The sequence below is a fragment of the Amblyomma maculatum genome, chromosome 3, assembly GCF_055883805.1.
Source record: "Amblyomma maculatum isolate TAMU_Amacu chromosome 3, ASM5588380v1, whole genome shotgun sequence".
NCBI lineage: Eukaryota > Metazoa > Arthropoda > Arachnida > Ixodida > Ixodidae > Amblyomma > Amblyomma maculatum.
In genome coordinates, this window is record NC_139346.1 from 156,218,129 (window position 1) to 156,231,862 (window position 13,734).

The 13,734-nt window shown below is 47.0% G+C and overlaps 1 protein-coding gene across 1 annotated transcript in view; it reads left to right on the forward strand.

The window, feature by feature from the left end:
* Positions 1–13,734, forward strand: part of Mer (ezrin/radixin/moesin family protein merlin) — a 52,481-nt gene that overhangs the window by 24,350 nt on the left and 14,397 nt on the right. Inside the window, exons 10-15 of the mRNA XM_084598312.1 lie at positions 173–295; positions 2,352–2,483; positions 3,432–3,517; positions 8,032–8,143; positions 8,720–8,904; positions 9,691–9,850. Coding sequence (XP_084454438.1) covers positions 173–295; positions 2,352–2,483; positions 3,432–3,517; positions 8,032–8,143; positions 8,720–8,904; positions 9,691–9,850 — 798 coding nt within the window. The remainder of the gene's footprint in view (positions 1–172; positions 296–2,351; positions 2,484–3,431; positions 3,518–8,031; positions 8,144–8,719; positions 8,905–9,690; positions 9,851–13,734) is intronic.

The following is a 13,734-nucleotide window of genomic DNA, read 5'->3' on the forward strand; positions in this document are numbered from 1 at the left end:
GAGGGTGCAATTTGCCATTTTCATTTTACAATTTTTTGCTGCCTTTCATTTGTGCACTTTGTGATGGGCAATACAAAAAAAAAAAAAAAAAGAGGGAAGAGAGACAAGATGTCGAATTTGCATGGGGCCCGAAAAAGAAGTTGTGGGGTGTGATGGCCGTCTCCGTGCACAGATGGAGCGCAACAAGCTGACCCGCGAGAAGCAGCTCCGCGAGGAGGTCGAGAAGGAAAAGGCTGAGTTGGAACAGCGGCTGCTGCAGTACCAGGAAGAGGCTAGGGTCGCCCACGATGCCCTGGTACGTATCCAATTTCAGAATGTGCACTGGGCTTGCGAGAGTAGAGCAGTAGCACATTCTTCATTGTTATAGGCTGCCAAGAGCTGCACGAGGGTGTCACTGAGTGGCTCGACAGCAGTTTGCATTGCCTGAAAAGTGGTCTGACTACATTTTCATGCTGCTGCATTTGGCCTTATCAGCTCCTGAGTGGATAATTCTGAAAGCTAAACATGCGATCATGAAGCATGCTGTTGACTTTATGCAAATAAGCAGTAACGTTGGTAGCTGTAACGCAGTAGAATCCTTGCAGTTAAAAAAATATATAATAGACCAGCCAGGAAATGTAGCCGTTTATTTTTCTTGTAAATGTGACGTGTTTCTCTGAAATTTGCGATGCTTTGTGGTTCTGGCGATCATAGGACGTCCTGAACAATGGCTGTGCAGCTGCGGAAGCAGCCTTTGGGAGTAGGGAGGCTGCAATGAAGAAGGAGCATGAGCAGAACGGGCGAAGTCGCGGCACATGTGCTGTTCTTCATGCTGCTGGCACCTTTGCATGTTTTAAACATGAGGCAAGAATAAAATATATGGGTGGTTTAGCTTAAAATTGATAAAAAAATTTGTGCACTAACACATAATTTGCATGGTTTGTTTTGACTTTAAGTGGTTTTTCTTGACTTGAACTGATTTGCCACAGTTGATATATGCTGCCAAAGTGGAGAGGAACTACTTAGATATAAAGCCCTGCTTCAAGCAAGATGTACTACCATGCCTGCATGGCCTAGAACTAGTGTCTCTGGGGCTCCAGGTGTCCCGGTGGGCAGCCCGCTGAGCAATCAGTGCCTAGCCATGTCACCTGCCAGGGACATGCTTGTGAGGAGGATGGGGCAGACAATCAATGGCCTTTTTGCAGAGTGGAAGCCCCAGTGCAGCACTCTAAAATGCCAGAAACAAAAGCCTGAAAGGCAGTTGGCGCAGCCACGTCTTGTACAATGCTGCTCGTGTGCTGTCTGCCATGGTAGGGTTTCATTTCTGCACATTTGGTCATTTGTGTTCGCATGACAGTGGTCATGTTACTGTACATAGCTGCAGTCATGAACTGATAGAGTGTCGACCTTTGGTCTGGCCTCGCGTGCTGTCGCCATTTCACGCACGGTGAACGTCGGCTGCTAAAGTGTCAACACTTGGTAAAGCACTGTTGTAAAAAGATATTAGTGTCACAGCATGCGGGGAACGCTGGCAGATACTTGCTAAGTTTTTATTGTATGGGTTTCTGTGGGCGCTTGAACAGGACTGGGTGATGAAAACATAGCAGCTGGGGAAACGCAGAACCTGGAACGTGACGACAAAATTCTCCTTTGATTTTTAAAAAGAGTGCAGCTCTTAGACCGTCCCCATCGCTGTTGGCTTAACCAGTGGGCAGCTGTAGGATGGTCTAGGAGGCCACGCTAGCACATTTGCCACTGACCGGCACGGGGCGCAAGATTAGCCTCGCCATGGTCATTTGGAACTCATACATCTTGGAACATCTGGTGAATGGCAGCGTTGGGATCCTGAGGAACTCCTTAATGCTATCGTGTCCTAGCACCTAAAGGCAAAGCTTAAGTGCATCAGTGGCGGCCATCTTATTAGAAGCAGCAAAGGCCAGTGTGGGGCATAACATACTACTCGGCCTCGGGCAACCTTTCATGATCATACAGAAAATTTACATCATGGACAGGTTGATGGACTGCAGCATAGGAATCCTGAATAACCAATCTATGCTATCGCATTCTTATTTAGCCCTTGCCTCAAGTTAGCTGGGACACTCAATATATATCCTCTCACTTAGATGGGGAGGATGAAATGCAGCTGGAGAGGGAAGAGAACTGCAGCAGAAGATTGAAAGGCTGGAGCTTAAGGTGGAAAATGGAAGGGGAGGGCACAACGAGGGCAGCGAAGAGCGGTCACACTGTTTTTGCCGGCTGATGCTCACTTGTCAACCTTTTATTTCTAAATTCCTTTTTGTGATCCTGCGCCTAGCACCTATCAACTTCACAAGAGTGGGAATAGTGAATAATGCATTGTTTTTCACTTGCAGAGGCGATCAGAGGAAACTGCTGAGCTTCTTGCTGAGAAGTCTCGTGTGGCTGAAGAAGAGGCCATGTTGCTCACACAGAAGGCAGCTGAAGCAGAAGCTGAAATTCAGCGGATCAAAATAAGTGCCATCAAGGTAAGCCGATTTGGGTGTATGATAGCACCGATAAACCGCCTGGAGACATTCTTTGTGGAAAAGCAATTCTGTGGCTTGCATTGACTGTGCTGTGTGAAAATTTCACACCAGCGTGTATGTATTGGTGGTGCAATATCTGTTTTGAAATTATACTTGGTCATCGTGACGTCTCGTGTACTGAACTTGCATTGTAGCTTCAAGGAGTATAATGTCAAATCAGCACTTGCTTGCCTGCACTGAGATAAATGTTGCAATACTTAAGGAGTGCTGCTCTACTACTAAGTACTCTACCTGAAATCCAGTTCACATTCGTGGAATTCACTAAATACAGTAATTGAGGTTCCAGCCTGCGTTTTTTTTTGCTAGGTATATTGCTATACAATTGTTATCTTACATTGTTTCTGACACACTGTTTATATTTCTGGGCAGAGCCCTTATGCCTGCCCTGGAGATAAAGTATATAGAAGGGTTCAAAACTTTTTGTAGTTGAAATATTGCCATGATGTGGAAAATGGTGAAATCGAGCAGAACAATCAAGCAGAACAGACAATTGTTCAATGTCTCGAATTACGCACAATCCAAATGTATTTTAGAAAAGATATACTCGTAGTGTACTGCGTGGTATATGCAGTGAGTAGAATCAGCTTTGTTCAGTCATGTTCCGATGGCAGAGGATGTTATGTTCGTTATACGGCGATCATACACTTTTTCTATGATCTCGCAGTGTGCCAGCCTCCACACTTCAGAAGATTATGTGTGGGGAGCAACATTAACCTTTAGTATGCACCAGGCTCAAGACTTGAGTCATGCTGATTGTTCACGTCGATGAGCACGGATGCACTGAGCGGCATGTGTTATAGCTTGTGTGGATTGCTAGCATTAGGTACTCAAGTAAAGGTGCACTTATTTCTTTTGTGACTGAGAGTGTGTGTGCTGGCTGTTTTGCAGACAGAAGAGGAGAAAATCATGATGGAGCGGAAGGCAAGGGAAGCAGAGCAGCTGGCGGCAAGGATGATTGAAGAGTCTGAAAGGAGGTGAGACAGCTCGAAAACTGCTGACACGTTACAGTGCAGCTGCTGTTTTTGTTACTTTGCGAGTAACCTATGGGGGTTATTCTCTCAAGAATGTGCCACGGGAGGGGGGGGGGGGGGGGGGGGGGGGGGGGGCGCTAGACGCTACAGTCACTGACTCGGTGTCAGTGGCAGTCTCCCTGGCGGAAATCATGAGCCACCACGTACACAATCAACCGCCAAAGAGCCCCGAGTAAGTTGCAAGACATGCACTCCTCGACTCGGACCAAGGAAAGGAGGTGTCCCGGTTAGGCCTAGAGAAAAGCCCGCGGCAGCATCGCTGCAGGAGACTGAGAAGCGGTGGGGATGGCCAGCGTGCCCTCTCCTCCGCCAACCTCCCTAACAGCGCAAGTAACTCGCTTTATAATTGTGCTCTGCCGTTATAATGGGGGCAGGGGTTTGTCAATCCCCACATCCCCCTCCTTAAAACCGCTGTACAGCTAAAAGTAGCTGCGTTCACCGAGGGATATACCGAGTGGGGCCAGCTAGAGGCAGTTTAACTTTCAAACCTATTTAGAAAAGTGCCAATAGTATATAAAAGTTGCAGACAGCTCACAGCCATAGGTGCAAAGAGGGAGGCAGGGCCGAGACCATGGAGCCAAGGGCATACGTGCAGCGACCGCAGCAAGCGCAGATCCCACTCCTTCACCATCAGTCAGCCGGGGGCAGCTTGCCGGGAGCGCAAGGGCGGCGGGCAGCACTGCGTCGTCCCATTGCATAGTTTGCAGCAGGCTTCCCGTCAGCGGGCCGATCACTCACTCTTGGCTTGCCTCTTTTCCCTTGCAATAAAGGGGGGGTCAAACTGCTGTCTCTGGAGAAGCTGCGACGGCGGTTTTGAATGACGTCAAGGCGGCCTCTTTGCTGCAGCTTTCGCTGAGGTAGATGCAGGGGCCCATACCACAAACTCCAGCTCGCTCGCCTCGTGGCTAACTGGAAACTTGGTGGCCTAGTTGATGGTGACAGCATGCTCTGGGTGCAGGAACACAGCCGCTCCCTAGACGGCATGCCCTTCATGAACTGCTCGCATGCACAATCAACCGCCGAAGAGCCGAGCGAGTTACGAGGTGCGCACTCCTCGACTCGGATCAGGGACAGGTGTCCCGGTTAGGCCAGGAGGAAAGCCCGCTGTGGCCAGTGTGCCTTCTCTTCCGCCAACCTTTCTAACAGCGCGCATAACTCACATTATAATTAAGCGCTGCCGTTATAAGGGGGCAGGGGATTGTGAATCCCCACAAACCATAGGCGCATTGCAGCAAGCGTTTCCATTTTGGTCTTTATAGCTTGAAAAGAGCTCCAAGAAGTTTCGAAAAGTGCTGTGGAACATCGCTTTTCTTGGCCCCTCTTTTTTCCCATGTAGCAAGCATGACAGTAGAACACGCGAGTTCATGACCCATCAGAAATGTCCCAATTCACCAATATTGGCTGGCTGTGTGGTAAAATAGCCTGCCATAAGTAATTACAGCATGATTAGTGAGGGTAAAGTGGGTGGGAGGATTGATGCGGCCCTGGGGATCCGGAGAGCACACCAAGGCTCCAGGATTCCACAGACCCGTTTGAGATCCCCTTCATTACAAGAGCAAAGAGCCACCTCAGTCCTGATATCAGTGGTAGTCATCAACAGTTCTGTAGTAAAACATGATAATTCTGCCTGCATTAATTCGGAAATCCAGATGATTCGTACTGCCAGTACAGTATTGGCCAATGGTCTATATGTCTGTGGCATTGGACACTCGTTGATTGCAATGATCTGGGTGTAACGCTGAATATTGGGAACAGACAATTGGTGCAGCAAGAGTTTGTTGAAATAGTCCTACTCAAACTCAAATTTCATGCTGCAGCGTCACCCCCCACCTCTGACTTACACATGGTGGCAGGCTTGGTGAAAAAAAAATTATGGGGGACACTCTGCCTTTAATGGTATGACATGATAGCATTAAAGGCTCCCATCTGCCGCTCCCCTTGCAGTTACTTGTTCACATACATGCAGTCTCTACTCGCTTAATTACCAATTCCTTAATTTGTGCCTTTAATATCTCACACATTCTTATTATCATACAGTCATAAGCGATAGCGTTATCCAGGTACCGATCATAAGCGACCACTAGGCATAGATTTAAAGCCCCAAATTTAACCAAGCCGTGTGAACGTGCCTGCCTGGACTAGGAGTAGCATGCCTAACTTGGCATCCAAGAACCTTGGAAGTTGATTTCTATCCCACCCTCCCACCTCCCACACGAGTTGACAGCTCTTACCAACTTTCTGATATCATGTGGTCTCGTTAAGCCGCACAAGCTATCAGAGAATCAGTGCTGGACAACTTAGCCTGCCAGAGCCATCCTCGTGACTTTTTTTTTGCTCAATGCCAGATTAGCTGCAGAATGGGGCCTTTAAGGGGGGAGGCTACCTTTGAATACCAACTTTGTTGTTTCTTGAGATAATTGAATGAAATTTTCAGGGTAGACTCATGGCACAGCCATTTGAATAACTGCAAAGTTTCATGGAGCTGCGCACATTGGTAATCAAATTAGAGAAGTATATCAGAATGGTTCACATGGGTTCCTTGTTTAATGCCTGGTGAACTTGCAAAATGTGTTGGCACTATGAAATTCATTATGAAGGTTCCTGAATAGGTACCACAGGGCAAGACAGAGCCCTTTTTTTTTAATTTCCCTGCCGAAAACTTTTAGCAGTGCATTGAAGTTAGTGCCACTAATTGGACTTGCATTAGCCTAATTTTGATTGTTTATTGTAAATTCCAGACTCAATAATTTTAAAAAATGAGCTTGTCTTGCCCTCGGAAATTTATTCAGGCACACAATAAAAAAAACAGGTGGGAATCCGATTAGCGGTTCCAGAAATATTGCGGGAATAAGCAACCATACCATGAAAAAAATACGTTCTGAGAAAATGGCCCTTGAAGTTTAAAACAGCATTTTCAAGTCTGAAGTTTGTTTTTCACTGCAGCACGTTGTGCCTCCATCTCCCCGATTCCCTCGGAAAGTGCATTTTCATGCGAACAGCGGACGACGCTGACGACGCGTTATCGCTTGCGATGACAGACGCGATACGGAAGGCCGAGATCGCCGAGGTTGATAAGGTCGGTACAGCAGGCACGCTTCAAACGCCGGCTCCTTACGTTGACGCGAAATATACGCAGTTGGAAGTGGCAGCGCAGTCGGTCTAGTAGTGATGGAGCAGAAGCAGCACTAATAGAAGCGTCTCTGCGCCCGTTGACAACGCTTTTCGCTAACTTCGCGATTCGGACGGCATTCACAGAACGACGACGTATGTAGTGTTTTGAACTTCTTAGCGTGCATCGTGGCCGACCGTGCAATAATCCACAAGTGCACATAACCGTTCAAAACACGCCACCAGAATTTGTAACGAGCGATGATCACGGCGATCTCAAAATGGTGAAACGTGGAGCGATTCAGCGAGCGTACAAAGAACGCCAGCTCAGTAGCAAGCCGGAGCAGACGACGCGCCAGGGAGGGGCTACCGCGTCAGCGCGCGCAGCAGCCAATAGCAGTCGCGCGATCCCCCGCGTTCTCACAGAGCGCGCGCTTTGTCCAATCACAGCCTGAATTCGAGACGCGGGAAGCTCAACAATCTCTGTGAGGACCCAATCACAAGCGAGCCACGCTTCTGCTACGCCGCGGACGCCGCCGGCGAAGGCAATATGGAAAAGGGCAAGCATTCACAAACAAAACAAGACCAAGATGGCGGCGCTCGGTTCAACGGCAGAGAAATGGCGCGCGCGCGAAGTTTGGGTACTTTTGCCGTTCGCTCGCGACTCTGGGGCTGCCGCGCCCAGTTGTATATTTAATTTAAAGCAGTTCCACGATGAATTAGGCGTTTATAATTATAGGAAAGGTAGTTTATAACATATACAGCCGAGATATGTACTTTTTGAAAAGCCGACTTTTTCGCGATTTTTCGACTTTCAAAGCCCGCGTCCCCCCTTAAGTTACTGCAATAAAATAGACGGCCCCATCTTCGAGAATAGTCCGACTGCACAGTTTCATTTTCGCTCTTCCGAGCTTTATGCTAGCCCACAGTGACGGCGTTTATCCATCCTAGCCTGGCAGCATGTCATTTTGGGTGGTAATTTTCGCTGCTGCACGATTTTGCTCGCTGTTATCCACGTGGTTCGTCCATTGCACTAAGACCGCACACTCGTCACTTGTCGTTTGTTCTTTGTGTAGTGAACCCTCCTCAAACACAGTGCTCTATGGCATGGGCTGAAGAACATAGCTATCTCCAGAAAGTCTGATTTAAAACAATGGTGCAGCTACCATTCTGCTAGCCAAGGATAATTTCATATTACCCCTGCTTGTCAGGATGAATCACCTTTGACTTTCCCAGAAAATGAATGGCTATGTCCCTTGCGAGAATAGTGCACTGGGGTCATGTCTGAAGGCATGCTTTGCTGCAAGCACGGAAAGTGCTACTATCGCCCTTATTTATTTTTTCTGCAGGGCACAGGAAGCTCATCAGCTCAAGGATGAGCTTTTGCAGGCCCGCCTCGCTGAGAAGCAAGCCAAAGAGAAGCTTCTGGGAATTTTTAGAAGCCCCTATGAAATACGAACAGTATGTGCTTCCTCTTTTTTCTCTCTCTCTCTCTTATATCCTGTTTAGCCATTAGTTTTTGTTCCCTTGTCCATTAATATGCCACTGGACTTAGATGGGTGTTTAAGTAACTGGAGAGCAGTTAGTAACAGTGTCACAGTCTCCCACACTTGTGTGGTTTTCATAAAGAATACATTTGCATGGGCCTCCAGAAAATTCTAAGAAATATTTCATTTTTATTTGGCTGCAGCTAGAGAACAAGTTTTGATAGCTTGTAGCATGATTGATTTCTTCACAGTGCATAATGTTTAGTGCTGCAGTGGTGGAGTGAAGGTGTGAGAAAGAGAAGAGCATACAGCCACCAATTTTTCTATTTGGGAAGTCCCAAAAGGCAGTTCGTGGGACTCTTTCTTGCATTCTGCAGAACATATTTCAGGGACCCCTTGCTCTGTCCAAAAGGGCAGTCCATAGGGCCCTTACATTCTGCGGAACATACTTTGGGGACCCCTGCTCTCTCTGTTGTTTTACTTACGTATTGCATTTTTTTTTTTTTTTTTTTTTGGTCCCCTCCTTTGTTTTGTGCCCTCTGCAATGTAGACCTATGACAACTCGGTGATGGTCCCCGATGTGCCAACAATAGCCACCAGCAACCTGCCTGCTGGCCTTGACCACAGCAGCTTCGATCTGGACGGCTCTGTTCTGCACTCTCCAGTCAGCATCAGTTGCGACTTCACCACAGACTCCGACATGGCGCAGCTTTCTATGGAGATAGAAAAGGAGCGGTAAGTGAGGCCACCACCTTTTTTATTTCGAGAGTGTGTGTGTGTGTTGGCTAAGAAAAAGGGGGCTACTTTCACCTAAAATAGGGCTTTAATAAGATAGGGAAAACAAATTGATTGCAGATGATTCTCATCACCTACCGCCCCTCCGTAGTAGAGCAGTGGTTAGGGCGCTCGACTACTGTGCCCAAGAATGCGGGATCAAATCCCGTCTGCGGCGGCCGCTTTTCGATAGAGGCAGAAAGCAAGTCTAAGGAGTTCACATGCTGTGCAATGTCAGTGCCCATTAAATAACTCTAGGTGGTCGAAATTTCCAGAGCCCTCCGCTATCACATCTCTCACAGCTTGAATTGCTTGGGACGTGAATCCCGCTAAACAAACAGTCATCACTTACTGTTGTAGCAAGTGAACTACGATTACATCAGAACTAATTTTTGTACGCAGATCTCTGGTAGGCTATACTGCCGTTCCCCTTCAAATAGCGGCAGTAGAGCCCTTTTCAGTTTGAGCGTCATAAGCTGTGCCCAAATGTCTAAAAAAAGGGGGGAAAAAGTTTATATTTTGGTATAATCCTTTCAGAAGTAAATGCATATTTTGCTGCTCAGCAAGCATGTAAACGCAGCCATTTAAAGATTATTGATTTATTTTTAAGGGACAAAGAAATTATGTTGTTGTCTTATTCTGAGTGCTTCTTTTATTCCCACTCTCTGCACTGCATTGCCTTCTTTGCTTCTTTAATTGTACTTGTGAAAGCACTGCAGTTTTTCTGTTCGCCCTCTGGTGTTACAGGGTGGAATACCTGGAGAAGAGCAAGCACCTTCAGGAGCACCTGCAGGAGCTCAAGTCTGAGATCGAAGTCCTCAAGGTGGAAGGCAAGCTCACCTCAATGGACCTCATCTATGAGGACAATGTGCTGCGCGGAGAGAACAAGTACTCCACCCTTAGGAAGGTGAGCTCACTGCTTCTTGACATGCCCCTTCTCTGTGGCTCTGCTGTCTTGCCATTCGAGGCAACTGCTTTGCGCCACTTACAACACTCAATGGTGCCACACTTGTTTGCAACTTCTACCTGAAATTGAAGGCCCTGGGCTTTTAATGCCGGATAACAAAGAAGATTGTAATTTTGCTTAGCCAGGCTGCATTTGAAGTGTAAGGAATTTTGCGGGGGTATATTCCATGTTTGTCTTATTCACCCAGGCCTCCTTAAAATTCTACGGACATATTTTAATGGCCCCGCCGGGGTGGTGCAGTGGTAAGATGCCCGACTGCTGTGCCGGAGTTCCCGGGTTCGAACCCGACCACGTCGGCTGCGTTTCGATGGAGGCGAAACGAAGTGGCGTCTGTGTGCTGTGCGATGTCAGCGCACGTTAAAGATCCCCGGGTGGTCGAAATTACTCTGTAGCCCTCCACTACGACTCCCCTTTCTCTCTTTCCACCTTCACTCCCACCTTCATCCTTTCCCTTACGGCGCGGTTCAGGTGTCCACAGAGCAAGTGTGACCGATACTGTGCCTTTCCCCTCCTGTGAAGCAATTAAAAAATATATATATTTTTTAATGTGACAGCATTGAAGATAGCTGGCAGCTGAAACAGCCAACCACTGGCTGGCCGTATGGCGTGCGTGCATCCAACTCTTTTACAAAATGTCAGGCTGAATAATAATCTTTAGTACCCATGTCACCGCCTGTCAGCTGAACAAAAATTTGTATTGAACAAGCTGGACTTGTCACAAGCCAGAAATGGCAGTCGTCTTATGACATGCCTGGCTCGTCCAGGGATGCTAGGGGGTTAACACATAACAGAATCCTGGGGCACGGCCAAGTCTCACATTTTACCTCTGTCGAAATGCAGACGTTGCGGTTGCTATCAAATGTGAACGTGTGCTTGGCAGCAGAACACCGTAGTCAGATAGCCACTGTTGTGAGTCTTAGCTGTGTAACGGATAACTTGCCCTTCCATGTCTGAGAACAGCATTTGGAAAGAATTGGGTCATTATGTAGCACACTCCTTCATGTTGCCTTGAGACAGCTTGCAGCTTGGTTTTAATTTTTGTGTTGTCGACAGTTGCTGCCATGACTGCCTTTGTGTTATGAGGATTTCACGGTACTTTTGCTAGGCATCTTTCAGGCTTCAAAGTTGCCATGTGCAATTGCGCTTACTCATTGATATCTTGGTGGTAGGTAGGCCATGTGACTCCAGTGCCAAGACTGTGAACATTGTAAAAAGCGAAACTGTTGCGTCTCTCTTGTGCCATGATAAACCTGCAAAGAGTAGAGAGGATAGCGGTACTAGGAGTGGTTTGCAATAGAAATCTCATTTCTAATGAACTTGGTCGGTCCACACACCGTATGCTTACTTACAGCTGTGAACACCTCTGAGATCTAGGCACTGCGGTCTCCAAAAGGCTCTCTGTATACCAAACCTTTGCTTTGACAGCTCAGTTTTGGTGCTGAGCGTGGTGAGTGATATTAACTTAAAAATTAAAATGTGGATTGTGAGCAGCCTTCGGCCTTCTTTTTTTTTTTACTTATTGCTTGTTAGCTGTAGGTACAAATGCAGAAACTTGTTATTCATTTGCTCAGTGATTACGAATATCGACGGTGGATTTGTGTAGCCAGTGGCTCATTTTGTTAGGCAGTTATATTCACCTACAAGGTCATGCACATGCACGAGGTTTAGCTGCATCAGATTCCAGTAATAATTACACATTTTGTGGAACCTGCTGCGAATGGCTGTCCATAAGTGACCACGTGCGTTGCTTTTTAGTGATAACATGAGGGTCCCATGTCATGGAAAACCCAGCATCGCCAGCATGTGTGTCGTTCGTAACCCTACACTTCTGTGACCGAATAGTGCCAAAAGGCACCAGTTCGAGCAGGGATCACCGAGGGGGTGGAGTGGGTGGCGTGAGGTGTGATGTCACAAATTGCGTGGTCTGTGGTTGCTCATGACGACAGCGGAAACGGCTCTACAGCGGGCTAGGTGTTAGTAGTCACCTATGTGCAGACATGGCAATCTCGCCGTTGACATGAAGCCAGAAGTAGAGCTGTCACGCACTCTGGAAAGCAACCCCCTGGTAGCAGCCACACAGATGCGCTTTATCCCCCTTCAGGCGCTGTATCCCTGTATGGGGATGCAAACTTTGAGCAACCTGCTATGCAAAAAGGTAACGTAGAACGCTATTTTGAATGTTTCAAAAACACGCCCTGAGCCACTTTATTAGACAACTGCACCATCATACGCGAAGTGAAAGAAATCCTATCTGAAAAGCACTTTAAAAATAGACACGGCAATGTTCTACGGAGCTAACAGTAATTGCTTCTTGTTTTTGTCGCTTTGAAGTGTTGAGAATCTACGCATTTATTTATTGGAGGAAGGGCTCATGACTGTGAGATAATGGCTATCATTTTTGTTACGAGCTTATTCAGCCTTGCATATAATTCCGAATGTTAGCGTCTGTTCGGGGACAGGGCACCTTAAAGCTGCTTCTCCCGGCACACTCCTTTTCTGAGTGTTCGGCGTCACTTTCTTACTTTGTGCCCTGCTGTGCAAAAAAAGCAACAAAAGCATCGTTTTGGATGTTTCAAAATACGCCAAACTCTCCTTCCTTATGTCACTGTACCGCATTAGGTCAAGAACCAGAAAGTGGCTGGTGAGGGTAATTTCTCACTTTCCATCTTTTGCGCTGTGCAACAGCTGGATAGAGTACCTGTGAGACGCAAGTGCTGAGAAGCTTGCACTGAAAAGCATTTTGAACATGACGGCCTTCCAACTGACGTTGGGAACAGCCTAATCGCGTGCAGCAAAACACCTCAAAAATAGCACATTGGCGAAGTAGTGAGTACCCAGAGCCTGTTGCAATGAAGGCTAGACCGCATTTGCTACTGACAGTTACCATTAGGTACGGCAGCTACAACCACTGGCCGGAGCATGTCAACACACCGAACTCACAGCGCTGCCGCCATGAAGGATGCACAGCGAATTGTCGGATTAGCTGCCAAAAGTGCCACATCTTTTTGTACATGCCTGGTCAGAGCAATTGCTTTGACCTTTTATGCAGTAGGTATACTCTGAAGTGATCGATTTAATTAAAAAATCAAGCAATAATCCGTGCATCATCTTTTGTGCCTGGTATCTTGCTAAGCACTATTGCACTTTCTGCTAGTAGCATGATTTACGGTTTCTGTATTGAGGACATTGCAAAAGACAATGAAAAAATAAAATTTTTCTTTGAGTTTCTTCAGGGCACATCATCTGAAGCATAAAGAACAGAAAATGGCCCTCAGATATTGTTTGCATTGCAAAGATTTTTTTCGCACCTGAAGGGGATATGTATGTCGTGCAGTCTTTTGTGTAATAGAGATCTAGCATAGCGTGGTCCACAATCTGTTAGTGATCCGCTACCGCTCATAGCACTGCGCATGCCCGGATTGCCTTGGCGATGCTAGATAGCACCTAGGCACTGTTGATGCGTAGTAGCGGGTCACGGTGATTATCACAGATCGCACTATGCTATATCTCTTTAATAGTTGTTATTTTAAAAGACCGAACATTGTCCACGTCTGCATAGGCACATGTAATTGCTGACGGTAACAATTAAGGCTGTCGCTTTGTATTCAGAGTTTGCATCGCTATCTCACATGACCTCCAGTCATCTGATTGGTTGAAACGCCGGAATCGGGTGTTGCCGCTAAGGAACCGGAAGAGATGGCAATATCATGTTCCGGCATTTCAGCCAATCAGATGGCTTGAGGTCACATAAGATAGCGACACTTCGATAACGACACGAACTCGGAATGTGGGCCCAGATCTTAAGGGGGGACGACCAAACATCA